General features: G+C 44.9%; 1 protein-coding gene across 3 annotated transcripts in view; it reads left to right on the forward strand.

Moving 5' to 3' along the window:
* The window catches only part of LOC121326842 (endothelin-converting enzyme 2-like), a 50,061-nt gene that overhangs the window by 17,945 nt on the left and 16,972 nt on the right, over positions 1-15,144 (forward strand). For all 3 annotated transcript variants that reach the window (XM_041270416.1, XM_041270415.1, XM_041270414.1), the window contains 3 exons: positions 7,354-7,440; positions 10,397-10,541; positions 11,636-11,851. In XM_041270416.1, the coding sequence (XP_041126350.1) occupies positions 7,354-7,440; positions 10,397-10,541; positions 11,636-11,851 (448 nt within the window). The remainder of the gene's footprint in view (positions 1-7,353; positions 7,441-10,396; positions 10,542-11,635; positions 11,852-15,144) is intronic.

Genomic DNA, 15,144 nt, shown 5'->3' on the forward strand with positions numbered 1-15,144 from the left:
GTTAAGGTTGGGGTTGGGTTAGGACCTCTGGTTTAGAGGTGTTAGGGTTAGGGTTAAGGTTGGGGTTGGGTTAGGACCTCTGGTTTAGAGGTGTTAGGGTTAGGGTTAAGGTTGGGGTTGGGTTAGGACCTCTGGTTTAGAGGTGTTAGGGTTAGGGTTAAGGTTGGGGTTGGGTTAGGACCTCTGGTTTAGAGGTGTTAGGGTTAGGGTTAAGGTTGGGGTTGGGTTAGGACCTCTGGTTTAGAGGTGTTAGGGTTAGGGTTAAGGTTGGGGTTGGGTTAGGACCTCTGGTTTAGAGGTGTTAGGGTTAGGGTTAAGGTTGGGGTTGGGTTAGGACCTCTGGTTTAGAGGTGTTAGGGTTAGGGTTAAGGTTGGGGTTGGGTTAGGACCTCTGGTTTAGAGGTGTTAGGGTTAGGGTTAAGGTTGGGGTTGGGTTAGGACCTCTGGTTTAGAGGTGTTAGGGTTAGGGTTAAGGTTGGGGTTGGGTTAGGACCTCTGGTTTAGAGGGTTAGGGTTAGGGTTAAGGTTGGGGTTGGGTTAGGACCTCTGGTTTAGGGTTTAGGGTTAGGGTTAAGGTTGGGGTTGGGTTAGGACCTCTGGTTTAGAGGTGTTAGGGTTAGGGTTAAGGTTGGGGTTGGGTTAGGACCTCTGGTTTAGAGGTGTTAGGGTTAGGGTTAAGGTTGGGGTTGGGTTAGGACCTCTGGTTTAGAGGTGTTAGGGTTAGGGTTAAGGTTGGGGTTGGGTTAGGACCTCTGGTTTAGAGGTGTTAGGGTTTTAGAGGTCTGGTTAGAGGGTTAGGGTTAGGGGTTAGAGGTTGGGGTTGGGTTAGGACCTCTGGTTTAGAGGTGTTAGGGTTAGGGTTAGGGTTGGGGTTGGGTTAGGGTTGGGTTAGGGTTGGGTTAGGACCTCTGGGTTAGGGTTAGGGTTGGGTTGGGGTTGGGTTAGGACCTCTTGTTTAGAGGTGTTAGGGTTAGGGTTAAGGTTGGGGTTGGGTTAGGACCTCTGGTTTAGAGGTGTTAGGGTTAGGGTTAAGGTTGGGGTTGGGTTAGGACCTCTTGTTTAGAGGTGTTAGGGTCCAGCAGCTAGTTTACACCTCCACACAGGTCAGTAGTTCAACAAGACAAAGTTTATTTCTCCTCCTCCTCCAGCAGTGACAGTGAATGACAGTAACTTTGACCTCATTTGCCCCTAAAAATTTGCCTTTATCTGGTTCATGTTGTTTCTTTGCCTAGAATGTGATTGATAAGCTTAAAAATAACTAAATAACCCTTTCTGTTAAGACACTGCCATGTAATACCTCTGTGACTTTAGTTAGGACGCCAGACGAAAAAACATGCCAACCTTCCTGCCTGACAAAACTGTTACTAATATATACAGTAATGAGAATGGGTTTTCTATTTCTGTAACTTTATAGTGCCGTCTGAATGCAGTGTTTTTCTGTGTTTTTGCCCCCCTGAGCTGCCCTCCTCTGCAGTTAAACCAGAGGAGTGTGTCTCACACCACTGTGTGTGCTGAAGACAGTGGAAGCAGGCGCTGATAAATGAGACAGTTTTAAAGGCAAGGAGTCATTCTCTAGTGCTGCTCCTGATTTACAGCATCTGCTAATTAATTCTGAGCTTTATGTGAAACAGACCGGCTTGGATTTCATGCTCTCTGGTTCAGTTCCAGAGCTGTTGTTCCAAGCGGGATGTGGTAGAATGAAATATTCCCAGCAGAGGTTGAATTCACTTCATGCCTGCTGTTGTATTGAGAAGAGGAACTACCAGAACTGCAAGCAACAAAGCGGTTTTATTAACTCTGCAAAGACCAACGTGTTCCAATTAGCACTGCAATATGTTGAAGGACAACACAGCTGGTGTTAAATGTAACACAACATGTGTTGTTCCGTAACACAAACTGTGTGTTTTCTGTAATCAAAAGCAATTTTATTCCAATGTAAGAATCACGTTAGTAACTTAGAACCATGTTAGTTAGTCATCCTGTGTCTGTCTGTATCCAAGCATAGCTACATGGTATCTCAGCATCACAGCTCAGCACACTTTGATTTTGGGATGAAAAGATCCATGCCAATTTTTCTGTTGCTTCCTAGACATGTATATATTGAGACAGAGGTAGAAAATGTGCAAGTGACTGCATACGGAAAGCAGCGTCATGAAACTAAAACGACCAACAAAAGTGTGCTGTGCTGGAACAGCTTTATGTGAATTCCTGTAAGAGGGGGATGTGGTGCTCCTGCCAGTTCATACTGCTTCAGTCCAGCAGACCATGGGGAGTGTGGGACTTCAATGAGAACAACAGAAGTATATATATAATGGAACACAATCCCACTCCTTCTGAAAGAGGGCCAAACTAGCATTCAGTCTGAATGAGCATTTCATACTGTATGTTCTTGAGTATTCCCAGCCCAGTCATTTGACTGAGCATTTCATATTGTATGTTCTTGAGTATTCCCAGCCCAGTCATTTGAATGAGCATTTCATACTGTATGTTCTTGAGTATTCCCAGCCCAGTCATTTGAATGAGCATTTCATACTGTATGTTCTTGAGTATTCCCAGCCCTGTTGCAATGTCCTTTTCACATGCACCAGGGGCAAATAAATAACAGCTGTCTAACAAGAATGGAATATAATGCTGGAGGGTGGCCTCTGAACTCAACTACTGACAAAGAATAAAAGTAGATGGATCCTGGTACCAAAACGATTTCCATTTAGAGTAGTTTGAATATGGGGGTATTTACAAATACTGTATGCAAAGGCTGAAGTTCACTGTGTGCACCCCCACTAATCTTCCTGGATCAATCTGGCAGCTCCTGGGTTCTCTTTATCAGCAACCCAATCTGGGGTAAACCATCCCCAGCACAGGGGGCCTGCTCCAATCTTGTGGCCCTGTGCTGTTTGAACAACAGACTGCCTGTTTACCTTCTAACAGCTCGGTCTCAGCTCAGATCTCAGCTGTGTAACATGAACTAATTCTTATTGACAATTACCAGAAAAGTAAAGCCTTCCTGCACCGTTCATGTGGTTCAGTTGCTGGTGTTAATGTAAGTGCTGTAAATAACTTTGTGGCTTCACATTGCAGATTCTCAATTAGGCTGACAGTTAGTGGTAAGCACTTATACCTGGGGTAGCGGCATTACACCGAGATCATTGACTGCAGAGAGGAGTTAAGTGCTCTTGGATAAAAGGCAACTCCGCCATACAAAAAACAAGGTCAGTTATTTGACAAGTGATGCAGCCTGAACAGTGTAGTACAGCTTTTAAAAACCTTCCTTTCCCAGCCTTGCAGCATGCTCAAGGTTCAAGGTTGAATGCAGGGTCTTCAGATGGTTGCTTGTCTCTATAGTGACGTGTTCTCACGTACATGTTTTTAAAAACCTTCCTTTCCCAGCCTTGCAGCATGCTCAAGGTTCAAGGTTGAATGCAGGGTCTTCAGATGGTTGCTTGTCTCTGTAGTGACGTGTTCTCACGTACATGTTTTTAAAAACCTTCCTTTCCCAGCCTTGCAGCATGCTCAAGGTTCAAGGTTGAATGCAGGATCTTCAGATGGTTGCTTGTCTCTGTAGTGACGTGTTCTCACGTACATGCTTTTAAAAACCTTCCTTCCCCAGCCTTGCAGCCTGCTCAAGGTTCAAGGTTGAATGCAGGGTCTTCAGATGGTTGCTTGTCTCTATAGTGACGTGTTCTCACGTACATGCTTCGAGTTCCAGGCTAGTTAGTTTGCTGTCCCTCATCAGCACCTAAATGCCAAGGACTGGAGCCAGCAGGAGTTGAATGTTTCAAGCAGCAAACTCTCACGGCTCCTAAAACAACATCTTTGTATATTCGTCCAATTCCATTGGTGTCCTGCTCCTGAACTTGGTAACTGATTACTTTGGTTTCAGTTCCCATGCGTGCATGAGGACTTGGCTCAGCCCACTCCAAACAGCACACAGCCCGGAGCTGAGGGTTTGTTTTTACAGAACCAGGATCTCAGAAAATAATCTTTGCATGTTTGTGTTAGCCAGGTTGTACTGCGCTTCACATGAGTCCGTTTCAATGATAGTCATTATCTGTTATCTTGCTTTTCCTATGTTTATATATAGCATTTATCAATTTCTTACTCATCTGCATGAAATCGTCTGCTTGTCAGTAACGTTAATCGAGGGAGCTTGTTATTGCCATGAGCAATTTAAGTGACATTTTTGGCCAAGATAAACTGTCTCTTTACAAAAATGAATTGGAGAAATAGTTTCCAGAACACCCAACATTGTTTTAATTCTTTTATTTGGCCAGTGTGTCGTTTATACTGATTTCGAGGAGAAGTATTGTTGTGCTCAATACATTTTTACAGCTGATCTTTGCCCTTATAAAAGTGTACCAGTGTAAGGGGGCACAGTATTTTGCAGTTTTGCCATTGTTTTACTTTATTTGACCATGGTTTGACATGTTTTTTAGTGTTTTACTAAACCTCTCTGAGTGTTATCATTCTGAGAGGGCAATGGAATCCCTGGCCTTCGGCGGAGAAGCCTTTGATGTGAGCGTCTGTGGAGATGTGATGGTGGGAATCCTTCTGGATTACTGATAGGAAGGCAAGGCTGAGGCACACAGAGAGTCACTTTCCTTTATTGACATCACTGGAGCCGCCTGCTGGACACTGAGAACATTACATGTGAATTAACATGAGCCACCAGCAGGACAATAGAAACACACATTGGCCCGTATTTCATTACTGTTACATTGTTTTATCATTGGCCCGTATTTCATTACTGTTACACTGTTTTATCATTGGCCCGTATTTCATTACTGTTACATTGTTTTATCATTGGCCCGTATTTCATTACTGTTACATTGTTTTATCATTGGCCCGTATTTCATTACTGTTACATTGTTTTATCATTGGCCCGTATTTCATTACTGTTACATTGTTTTATCATTGGCCCGTATTTCATTACTGTTACACTGTTTTATCATTGGCCCGTATTTCATTACTGTTACACTGTTTTATCATTGGCCCGTATTTCATTACTGTTACACTGTTTTATCATTGGCCCGTATTTCATTACTGTTACACTGTTTTATCATTGGCCCGTATTTCATTACTGTTACACTGTTTTATCATTGGCCCGTATTTCATTACTGTTACATTGTTTTATCATTGGCCCGTATTTCATTACTGTTACATTGTTTTATCATTGGCCCGTATTTCATTACTGTTACATTGTTTTATCATTGGCCCGTATTTCATTACTGTTACATTGTTTTATCATTGGCCCGTATTTCATTACTGTTACATTGTTTTATCATTGGCCCGTATTTCATTACTGTTACATTGTTTTATCATTGGCCCGTATTTCATTACTGTTACATTGTTTTATCATTGGCCCGTATTTCATTACTGTTACATTGTTTTATCATTGGCCCGTATTTCTTTACTGTTACATTGTTTTATCATTGGCCCGTATTTCATTACTGTTACATTGTTTTATCATTGGCCCGTATTTCATTACTGTTACATTGTTTTATCATTGGCCCGTATTTCATTACTGTTACATTGTTTTATCATTGGCCCGTATTTCATTACTGTTACATTGTTTTATCATTGGCCCGTATTTCATTACTGTTACATTGTTTTATCATTGGCCCGTATTTCATTACTGTTACATTGTTTTATCATTGGCCCGTATTTCATTACTGTTACATTGTTTTATCATTGGCCCGTATTTCATTACTGTTACATTGTTTTATCATTGGCCCGTATTTATCATCATTGGCCCGTATTTCATTACTGTTACACTGTTTTATCATTGGCCCGTATTTCATTACTGTTACACTGTTTTATCATTGGCCCGTATTTCATTACTGTTACATTGTTTTATCATTGGCCCGTATTTCATTACTGTTACACTGTTTTATCATTGGCCCGTATTTCATTACTGTTACACTGTTTTATGCATTTGCCTTTGAGATGACACTTTTCTGCCCATTTTGATGTAGGGTCTTCCCCCTCTGCAGATGTCCTGTAGAAACACAGGGCGTTCAGGGAGAGCAGAGATCTTATGGGAGTGACGAAGGGTCCCACAGGACCTCAATTAATCCTCTAGGTCAGGGGTACTCAATTATTTTAGGGAAGGTCCAAAATTCTTGGTTACAACAAGGTCAAGATCCAGAGTACATTTTCACTCCCATCCCCACACCGACAAACAAACACAGAGCTACAAAAATATCATTTTACACGTGTTGTTGGTCTGAGAGTTATGCGCTAGGTTTAAATGAGTTTTTGGGGGAATCAAAACTCATTTTTACTAGTCTGCCTTCTTTCACCTTTGCAAAAACAAAGCAAATTGTAGCAAAAAAACTAAAGCACAAGAAGAAAAAAATGGAACTGAAAAATCACTGTGCTTTCTCTTTCAAGTGAATTAAAAATAAAAAGACCTTATAAATAATAAAAAATACAGTCATTTTACATTCAGTACATTTATAATCTAATACAGCAAGTGGGAGAAGTGGCCTTGAGTTACAGGGGAAATCAGCAAGAGCAATACAGAGACGCAAAGATTTGCATCAGTCAGAACACAATGCTGATATTAATATTAATAATGTTTGTTTTGGACACATAATGTGATCTGCAGATACTTAAGACAGGAAACATGTGGTGTAAGCCTGACTTGGATCACAGAATTTCATAATTTTAATCAGCATTACAATTCGTATTGTCCTTGCTAAGCATTGCACACACAGCACATTGTGGTGGCTCATGGAATGATGCGCTATCTGTTGTGGTCGGGGTTCTGTCCGTTGTGCTACCATTACTTGCAAAGTGAAGTTTTGTGCACACAAGTAATACAGTACGGTACCATATTGTGTGCTTCCCCTAAGAGCTGCTAATACTGTTGACTGGTTCATTTTGTTTCATTTATAGCTCGAGTATCTGCTACTTGTTATGACATGACATCTACTGCACCCTCGTGTTCCACATTTTCCTAAGAACTATGCTGTCTCAAAAAGTCACAGCATTTCCAATGTGAATGCAAGTAAAAACATAGATTGGCATGTGACTTGGTGATCCAGTCAAAATGTATTGCAGTCCAAATATTGCTGTCCGTCTATTGAGTTCCATGCTCTAGGTTATGTAAAGCTGTTGCTTGCTGTTTCTTTTTTTTCCAATGAGAATTCCTGTGCCAGCACCAGTGCACCTCGGCCTGTGTGGTTTGTGTGTTGAGGAAACTCTAGAAGGTTGACATGAGAGTGGCCAGCTGTGTGCTTGTTTCTCTTCCCACCCTCCCTGTGTCTCAGCCTCTCTCCCTCTCTGAGAACCGCATTCCTCTCTCGTACCATGGAAACCCTAAGAGACTCTCTGTTGCTCCTCACTTTGCAGATGTCGAACTACAAGCGCGCAACTTTCGAGGACGACGATGTCCCTGACATCCCCACCGATGGTGCAGCTTCCCCGGACTGCGTGGAGGTGAGTGGGGGGGGGGGTTTTACAGATTCCTAGTTAGCCAGATGCCCTGCCAGCTATCCAGTTTAATAACTCCGTACAATTCGATTTTAATGGAATGTTTAACTCTCTGGCTCGAGGTTGCAGGTTGGAGGTGTTTCAGAGGATTTGATCAGTAATGTATCTTTTCACAAGGTATTTGAGGAGGGCACAATTCTGCACTAGCGCCTGTGTGAAGCCTTTCCTCAGCAATGTTCTGTTCCTCGACAGTCAAGTCTAGGAGTCTGGCTTCCTCTCATTGTCCTCACTGAATGACAGCTCTGTGCCACAGACTGCTGCCGCCTGGCAGGCCTTCTTGAGCTGATCCAATCGATCCACTGGAACAATACAAGCAACAAAACCGCAATCACCCCCCTGCCTGGCATTGCTAGCTGTTCCCTGTCTGTTCATGTTTGTTTAAATTGTCGACAGGAGAAGTGAGCGCTATTGAGAGTCTCAGTCACCAACATTCCTCAGGGCCATTGTGTAGCAGGAGAATGGAGGTCATGTGTTGCAATAACATTCTTACTCTTTTTAACAGCCGTTGCATGGTTCTTGTACTGCAGGGCTCAGAGTTTTTTCTTATCATTGGCTGTCAGAGCAGTTAGCTCTCTCCAGGGCTGTCATTAATTGAATGACTGATGAGTTGGCTATAGTTGCTCCTGAAAGCTGTCTGGACACCACTTAGTCAGGCTCCTCTACAGTTCAGTATTATTCAGATATGCAGACTTGCATGTAGGGTTGCTGCTCAGAGCACCTCACTCAGTATGCAAACAAATCCAGTAGTAATTACTTGTTTTGTTTCTACAAAAATGAATTGATCAAACTGATAATCAGTTTTTTTTTTTTTTTAAATGAACTACATTAAGTATATGATGTTTTAATAAAGGAGCTGATAATGATCAAATCTCTTGTCTCTAATGGCTCTTGGGCTGCAGTGTACAGCTGATCCTCTCTGCCTTAGCTGTGGTTACACAAGACTGGTGGGTGGCGTCGAGGCAGAAAAGCTCAGTGGTGCCAGTAACCACAGGAGGAGAGAAGTAAACATGTACTTAAGCACATAATCTGTTGGGACTGGCTTCCCCTTCCCATTCTGCGTCGATTAAATAAACCACCACTGGCTACCCTGGGAGGATATTGAAGTTTGTCAGTAGTTCCGTGGCTTTCTGTCTCCATGACAATGTTGGAGATTGTCAGTAGTTCCGTGGCTTTCTGTCTCCATGACAATGTTGGAGATTGTCAGTAGTTCCGTGGCTTTCTGTCTCCATGACAATGTTGGAGATTGTCAGTAGTTCCGTGGCTTTCTGTCTCCATGACAATGTTGGAGATTGTCAGTAGTTCCGTGGCTTTCTGTCTCCATGACAATGTTGGAGATTGTCAGTAGTTCCGTGGCTTTCTGTCTCCATGACAATGTTGGAGATTGTCAGTAGTTCCGTGGCTTTCTGTCTCCATGACAATGTTGGAGATTGTCAGTAGTTCCGTGGCTTTCTGTCTCCATGACAATGTTGAAGATTGTCAGTAGTTCCGTTGCTTTCTGTCTCCTTGACAATGTTGAAGATTGTCAGTAGTTCCGTGGCTTTCTGTCTCCATGACAATGTTGAAGGTTTCGAATTACTCATGAGGGCAAAAAAATACAAAAGAAACAAAAAGCATTGACAGTTCTTCTGCGGATTTGAACAAGGTGCTCTGCAGATTAATGTCCCCTTCATCTTAGATGCACTTTGATTGACAGGCCTTGGTGTGAATAGGGCTCTGAAGATACATTTTACCCCTCTGGTTAGCTGTCACTACCATGCAATCAAAGACATAGCAGTATGGTGGAGGAGACATTAGACTCTAAAAGACTGTACTGAGTCACACATTGACACAATTCCCTTGCTAAGGGGATTAGTGCTTCAGCTTTCAGCACTTTTTGTTCACAGTTTTTCCCCTCTTTGGTCTTTGATACGACAGTTTCTTTTGGAAGTGATCAGTGAGTTTGCAGATGAGATCTGACAGTGGAGGTACACTTGTCAAGAAAGCTGGTTTCAAAGAAGACTTGAGTGTGACAGAGAAGTGCCCCAAGTCTCAGTGAGACAACCATGCTGACACGCTCCTCGTCGGGGCCTGAATAAATGGAACTCAACAGAACAAAACCCAAACTAAACATCCAGGAAAGCACTTCACACACTCCAGGCTCTTAAACTACAGGCAAAATAACATCCTTCGATTCAGAGAAGGGCTGCATCTCACTCAGTCAGACTGCAATTCAGGAGATCACAGGGTCCAGCAGCATCAGTTGTGTTCCAGGCAGGGACCAGGGTAATGGGACTGACAAATACAAACATTCACTCTGTTGTACTGTGTCTGCTGAACATTGGACTAGGTACTCTGATTGATGTACAGTTTATAGGGTGTTCATGTGTTTGCTTGTGTTTTTGCTTTCATCATCCCATTGTGTTGTTTCACTTCTGCTCCTGGAAGGCAGACCATTTCTCATTGTATTAACACGTGTTGCTGTCCAGGACACTTTCAGGCAAATAACTGTTTCACATTCTAATTTCTGCTGGTTTTGCTTCATGGCACAGGGTTAAACCAGTGGTACTCACTTGTGGCAGTTTCAGTATATTCCAGACCTGGACCATGTCCCAACCAGGTCCTGTAATTGAGCTGTCCAGAGCCTGCTTGAATTATATTTCCCACTTGAGTTAATGGTGTTGCAAAAAGCACCTCAACATATTGAAGTCAATCAAGGGGTTCAATCAAGTAATACAATATCTGGGTAGAACAACACTGCAGATTGGAACGAATTGAAAGAGACAGAACAACCAAGTTAAACGATACGTATCAATTGCCCTCTATTTTAATTTAATTTGTCAACCATGTGATTAAAAAACAAAAACTTAATTTAATTGCAAAAGTAACAAAAAATAATAATGTATTCACTCCTCCCCAATCCCAGGTCGGCTTCAGGAAGGGAGGTGTCCACTCTCTGGGTGCCATGGGCAGGAGGACCCAGCTGGAGGTGATCCTGACTGGCCTGCTCCTGGTGACGGTCCTAGCCTTGTTCGGGTGTGCCATATCCCTGGGGATCCGCTACAGCACAGGTGAGAGAGCTGGGGGCCCTGAGAATCTTCTACAGCACAGGTGAGAGAACTGGGGGTCCTGGGGAACTGCTACAGCACAGGTGAGAGAGCTGGGGGTCCTGGGGAACTGCTACAGCACAGGTGAGAGAGCTGGGGGTCCTGGGGAACTGCTACAGCACAGGTGAGAGAACTGGGGGTCCTGGGGAACTGCTACAGAACAGGTGAGAGAGCTGGGGGTCCTGGGGAACTGCTACAGCACAGGTGAGAGAGCTGGGGGTCCTGGGGAACTGCTACAGCACAGGTGAGAGAGCTGGGGGTCCTGGGGAACTGCTACAGCACAGGTGAGAGAGCTGGGGGTCCTGGGGAACTGCTACAGCACAGGTGAGAGAGCTGGGGGTCCTGGGGAACTGCTACAGAACAGGTGAGAGAGCTGGGGGTCCTGGGGAACTGCTACAGCACAGGTGAGAGAGCTGGGGGCCCTGGGGATCTGCTACAGCACAGGTGAGAGAGCTGGGGGTCCTGGGGAACTGCTACAGCACAGGTGAGAGAGCTGGGGGTCTGGGGAACTGCTACAGCACAGGTGGGAGAGCTGGGGGCCCTGAGGATCTGCTACAGCACAGGTGGGAGAGCTGGTGGCCCTGAGGATCCGCTACAGCACAGGTGAGAGAGCTAGGGGCCCTGAGGATCTGCTACAGCACAGGTGAGAGAGCTGGGGGTTTGGGGAACTGCTACAGCACAGGTGGGAGAGCTAGGGGTCCTGAGGATCTATTACAGCACAGGTGAGAGAGCTGGGGGTCCTGGGGAACTGCTACAGCACAGGTGAGAGAGCTGGGGGTCTGGGGAACTGCTACAGCACAGGTGAGAGAGCTGGGGGTCCTGGGGAACTGCTACAGCATAGGTGAGAGAGCTGGGGGTCTGGGGAACTGCTACAGCACAGGTGAGAGAGCTGGGGGGTCTGGGGAACTGCTACAGCACAGGTGAGAAAATACTTTCTTTGATTTTGGCTCTGCAGATTTTGTTTCATTGTTCAGAACTTCAGGGTAGTACTCTATACAGATCTAAATACCACTGTGTTGCTCCTGAGCTGTAGTAAAGTGTAATGTTACTGGTTCCAGACCCGGCCCGCACCATGTGCCTGACGGAGGCCTGCATTACGGTGTCCTCTAAGATCATCGAGGCCCTGGACCGCAGCGTGGATCCCTGCGAGGATTTCTACCAGTACGCTTGCGGGGGCTGGATGAAGAAGAACCCACTCCCTGACGGGCGCTCTCGCTGGAGTACCTTCAACAGCATCTGGGACCAGAACCAGGCCATCCTCAAACACCTGCTGGGTGAGTCATCAGAACCAGACTCTTCAAACAGCAGCTGGGTGAGTCATCAGAACCAGACTCCTCAAACAGCTGCTGAGTGAGTCATCAGAACCAGACTCCTCAAACACCTGCTGGGTGAGTCATCAGAACCAGACTCTTCAAACAGCAGCTGGGTGAGTCATCAGAACCAGACTCCTCAAACAGCTGCTGAGTGAGTCATCAGAACCAGACTCCTCAAACAGCTGCTGAGTGAGTCATCAGAACCAGACTCTGGGTGAGTCATCAAACAGCTGCTGCTGAGTGAGTCATCAGAACCAGACTCCTCAAACAGCTGCTGGAGTGAGTCATCAGAACCAGACTCCTCAAACAGCTGCTGAGTGAGTCATCAGAACCAGACTCTGAGTGAGTCATCAAACAGCTGCTGCTGAGTGAGTCATCAGAACCAGACTCCTCAAACAGCTGCTGAGTGAGTCATCAGAACCAGACTCCTCAAACAGCTGCCGAGTGAGTCGTCAGAACCAGACTCTTCAAACAGCTGCCGAGTGAGTCGTCAGAACCAGACTCCTCAAACAGCTGCTGAGTGAGTCATCAGAACCAGACTCCTCAAACAGCTGCTGAGTGAGTCATCAGAACCAGACTCCTCAAACAGCTGCTGAGTGAGTCATCAGAACCAGACTCCTCAAACAGCTGCTGAGTGAGTCATCAGAACCAGACTCCTCAAACAGCTGCTGCTGAGTGAGTCATCAGAACCAGACTCCTCAAACAGCTGCCGAGTGAGTCGTCAGAACCAGACTCTTCAAACAGCTGCCGAGTGAGTCATCAGAACCAGACTCCTCAAACAGCTGCCGAGTGAGTCATCAGAACCAGACTCCTCAAACAGCTGCTGAGTGAGTCATCAGAACCAGACTCTTCAAACAGCAGCTGGGTGAGTCATCAGAACCAGACTCCTTAAACAGCTGCTGAGTGAGTCATCAGAACCAGACTCTTCAAACAGCTGCTGAGTGAGTCATCAGAACCAGACTCCTCAAACAGCTGCTGAGTGAGTCATCAGAACCAGACTCTTCAAACAGCTGCTGGGTGAGACATCAGAACCAGACTCATCAGATACCTGATTAGTTGATTTGTTTGCTTGTTTCAGTGGGTGCTGTTTCAGGGTAAGGTAGGGACTACACAAGTACTTGTAGCTATCACAAAGCACCAGTACCAAGCTCTCATCCAGTGATTACATTTATAGAACAATAAGCACAAAAAAATGTTTATTTGACCCATAATCATTTTGGGTGGTTATTGCACCCTTCTCCCAATATTTACTTCTGTGCATCAATCACTTTTCTCATGTGTCCTTGTTTCTTATCAATAATTGATATATTATTGTTCACATTTTTTTTAAATGGTCACTGTAGTTCATCACTGAATAAATATTTAAAAGCATTTGAATTACACAACCTTAGTTACTGAACCAGAGTAAACACACCTGCTACTGTTCACCATCATGGCACGCTGAACCACTGTGGGAACAGCCCGGAATTCACTTGACAGTCACACACTAGATATCCTCAAAACTATCCGTTTCACTTTCAACACTTTTTCCTTGTTTGAGCCATGGCTTCTGCTTAAGTTTAATGTTTGGGTGCAAACATAACCCCACTGTAACTTTTTTGCTAGACTCTAGCTAGCTAAACTCAAGTCTCGAGATGCAAGTATCCACCTGCCCCAGTGTACGGTCCTCCCTCACAGGCACTGGGGCCCTGTCACAGCACTACCCCAGTGTACAATCCTCCCTCACAGGCACTGGGGCCCTGTCACAGTGCTGCCCCAGTGTACAATCCTCCCTCACAGACACTGGGGCCCTGTCACAGTGCTGCCCCAGTGTATAATCCTCCCTCACAGGCACTGGGGCCCTGTCACAGCACTGCCGCAGTGTACAATCCTCCCTCACAGGCACTGGGGCCCTGTCACAACACTGCCCCAGTGTACAATCCTCCCTCACAGGCACTGGGGCCCTGTCACAACACTGCCCCAGTGTACGGTCCTCCCTCACAGGCACTGGGGCCCTGTCACAACACTGCCCCAGTGTACAATCCTTCCTCACAGGCACTGAGGCCCTGTCACAGTGCTGCCCCAGTGTACAATCCTCCCTCACAGGCACTGGGGCCCTGTCACAACACTGCCCCAGTGTATGAGCCTCCCTCACAGGCATTGATTTCTTTCTATCAGTGTTCTGCTCCAGTTGGCAGGGGACAGGCTGGCATGCTTGTGGTGCTGCAGGGGCTGACTGCGTTTCATGTTGTTTAAGTAAAGCCCACTGGAAACTGCAGGGCTGTGCTATTACAAGAGTCCAGAAAGAATTTGGTCAGGTGGTCACGTCAGTGATTGTTTGATTTTGTGAGCAATGCCACCTTAGGTTCTGTGCAGAGTTGGGTCTGGTTGGTACTTGTGGGGAGACCTCCAGGGATGGATGGTATGGATGAGAAGTCAGCCAGCACTGCAGTGAGGTCTTGGGTACTGCTCTCACAATCTGCTTTTTATTCTGAGATAAGCTGAGACACACTGCAGTAATAAAGCCAGTGCACAGAGTCAGCCTTGTCCCAGTCCGATTCACTCGAACAATTACCTTTAACTAAACTTCAGAGAAGTCTGCTGAAGACTTTCATGAAATATTTAGTGGTCTTCGCAAGAATATATTATTATGCATGATTTATAAAGCCTTTTCCTTTTTTTTTTTTTTGGCAAGAAGACAAATGCCTTTTGGAGGCGAAAAAAAATTGTCTGATGTGTTTAGGCCAATTTGTAGATATTTCATAGATCAGAAGCCAAGCTGATGGTTCTGTAGCTGAGAAAAAAGAATGTAAAAATAAGGCTCTGTCCACACTTAGGACACTGATAAAGTGCATTGTGATCTCTTGGTTTTTATTTACTGTACTATACAGCAAAGATAAATAACATGTTTATGACAGAAGACCTTTTTTATTTTTTAAGTTTTTTTTTTTTATTATTCTGTCTTCATATTTTAATCTCTGAGTAGTCAAAAATTATTGAAGCCTGGTGTATCGACTGCACAGCTGTGTGGTACCCAGAGTAACAAGATGCAACATTCTGCTCAATCTGATGCTGTTCTGCAGGAACTACAGTATGTGTTCTCCTGTGTTCATTCCTCTTGCAATCCTACATCTTATACAACTCTGCACCTCTGCTCAGCCGTAACACCTGCTGCACATATACATGATCCCATTCAGAACTCAGGCTGTGAGCTCCACTGCAGATGAAAATCAACAATCCTTAACCCTTGTCTCCATAGTCGTTAATACCTCTGA

The sequence above is a fragment of the Polyodon spathula genome, chromosome 14 (genome assembly GCF_017654505.1).
Source record: "Polyodon spathula isolate WHYD16114869_AA chromosome 14, ASM1765450v1, whole genome shotgun sequence".
NCBI classification, from domain to species: Eukaryota; Metazoa; Chordata; class Actinopteri; order Acipenseriformes; family Polyodontidae; genus Polyodon; species Polyodon spathula.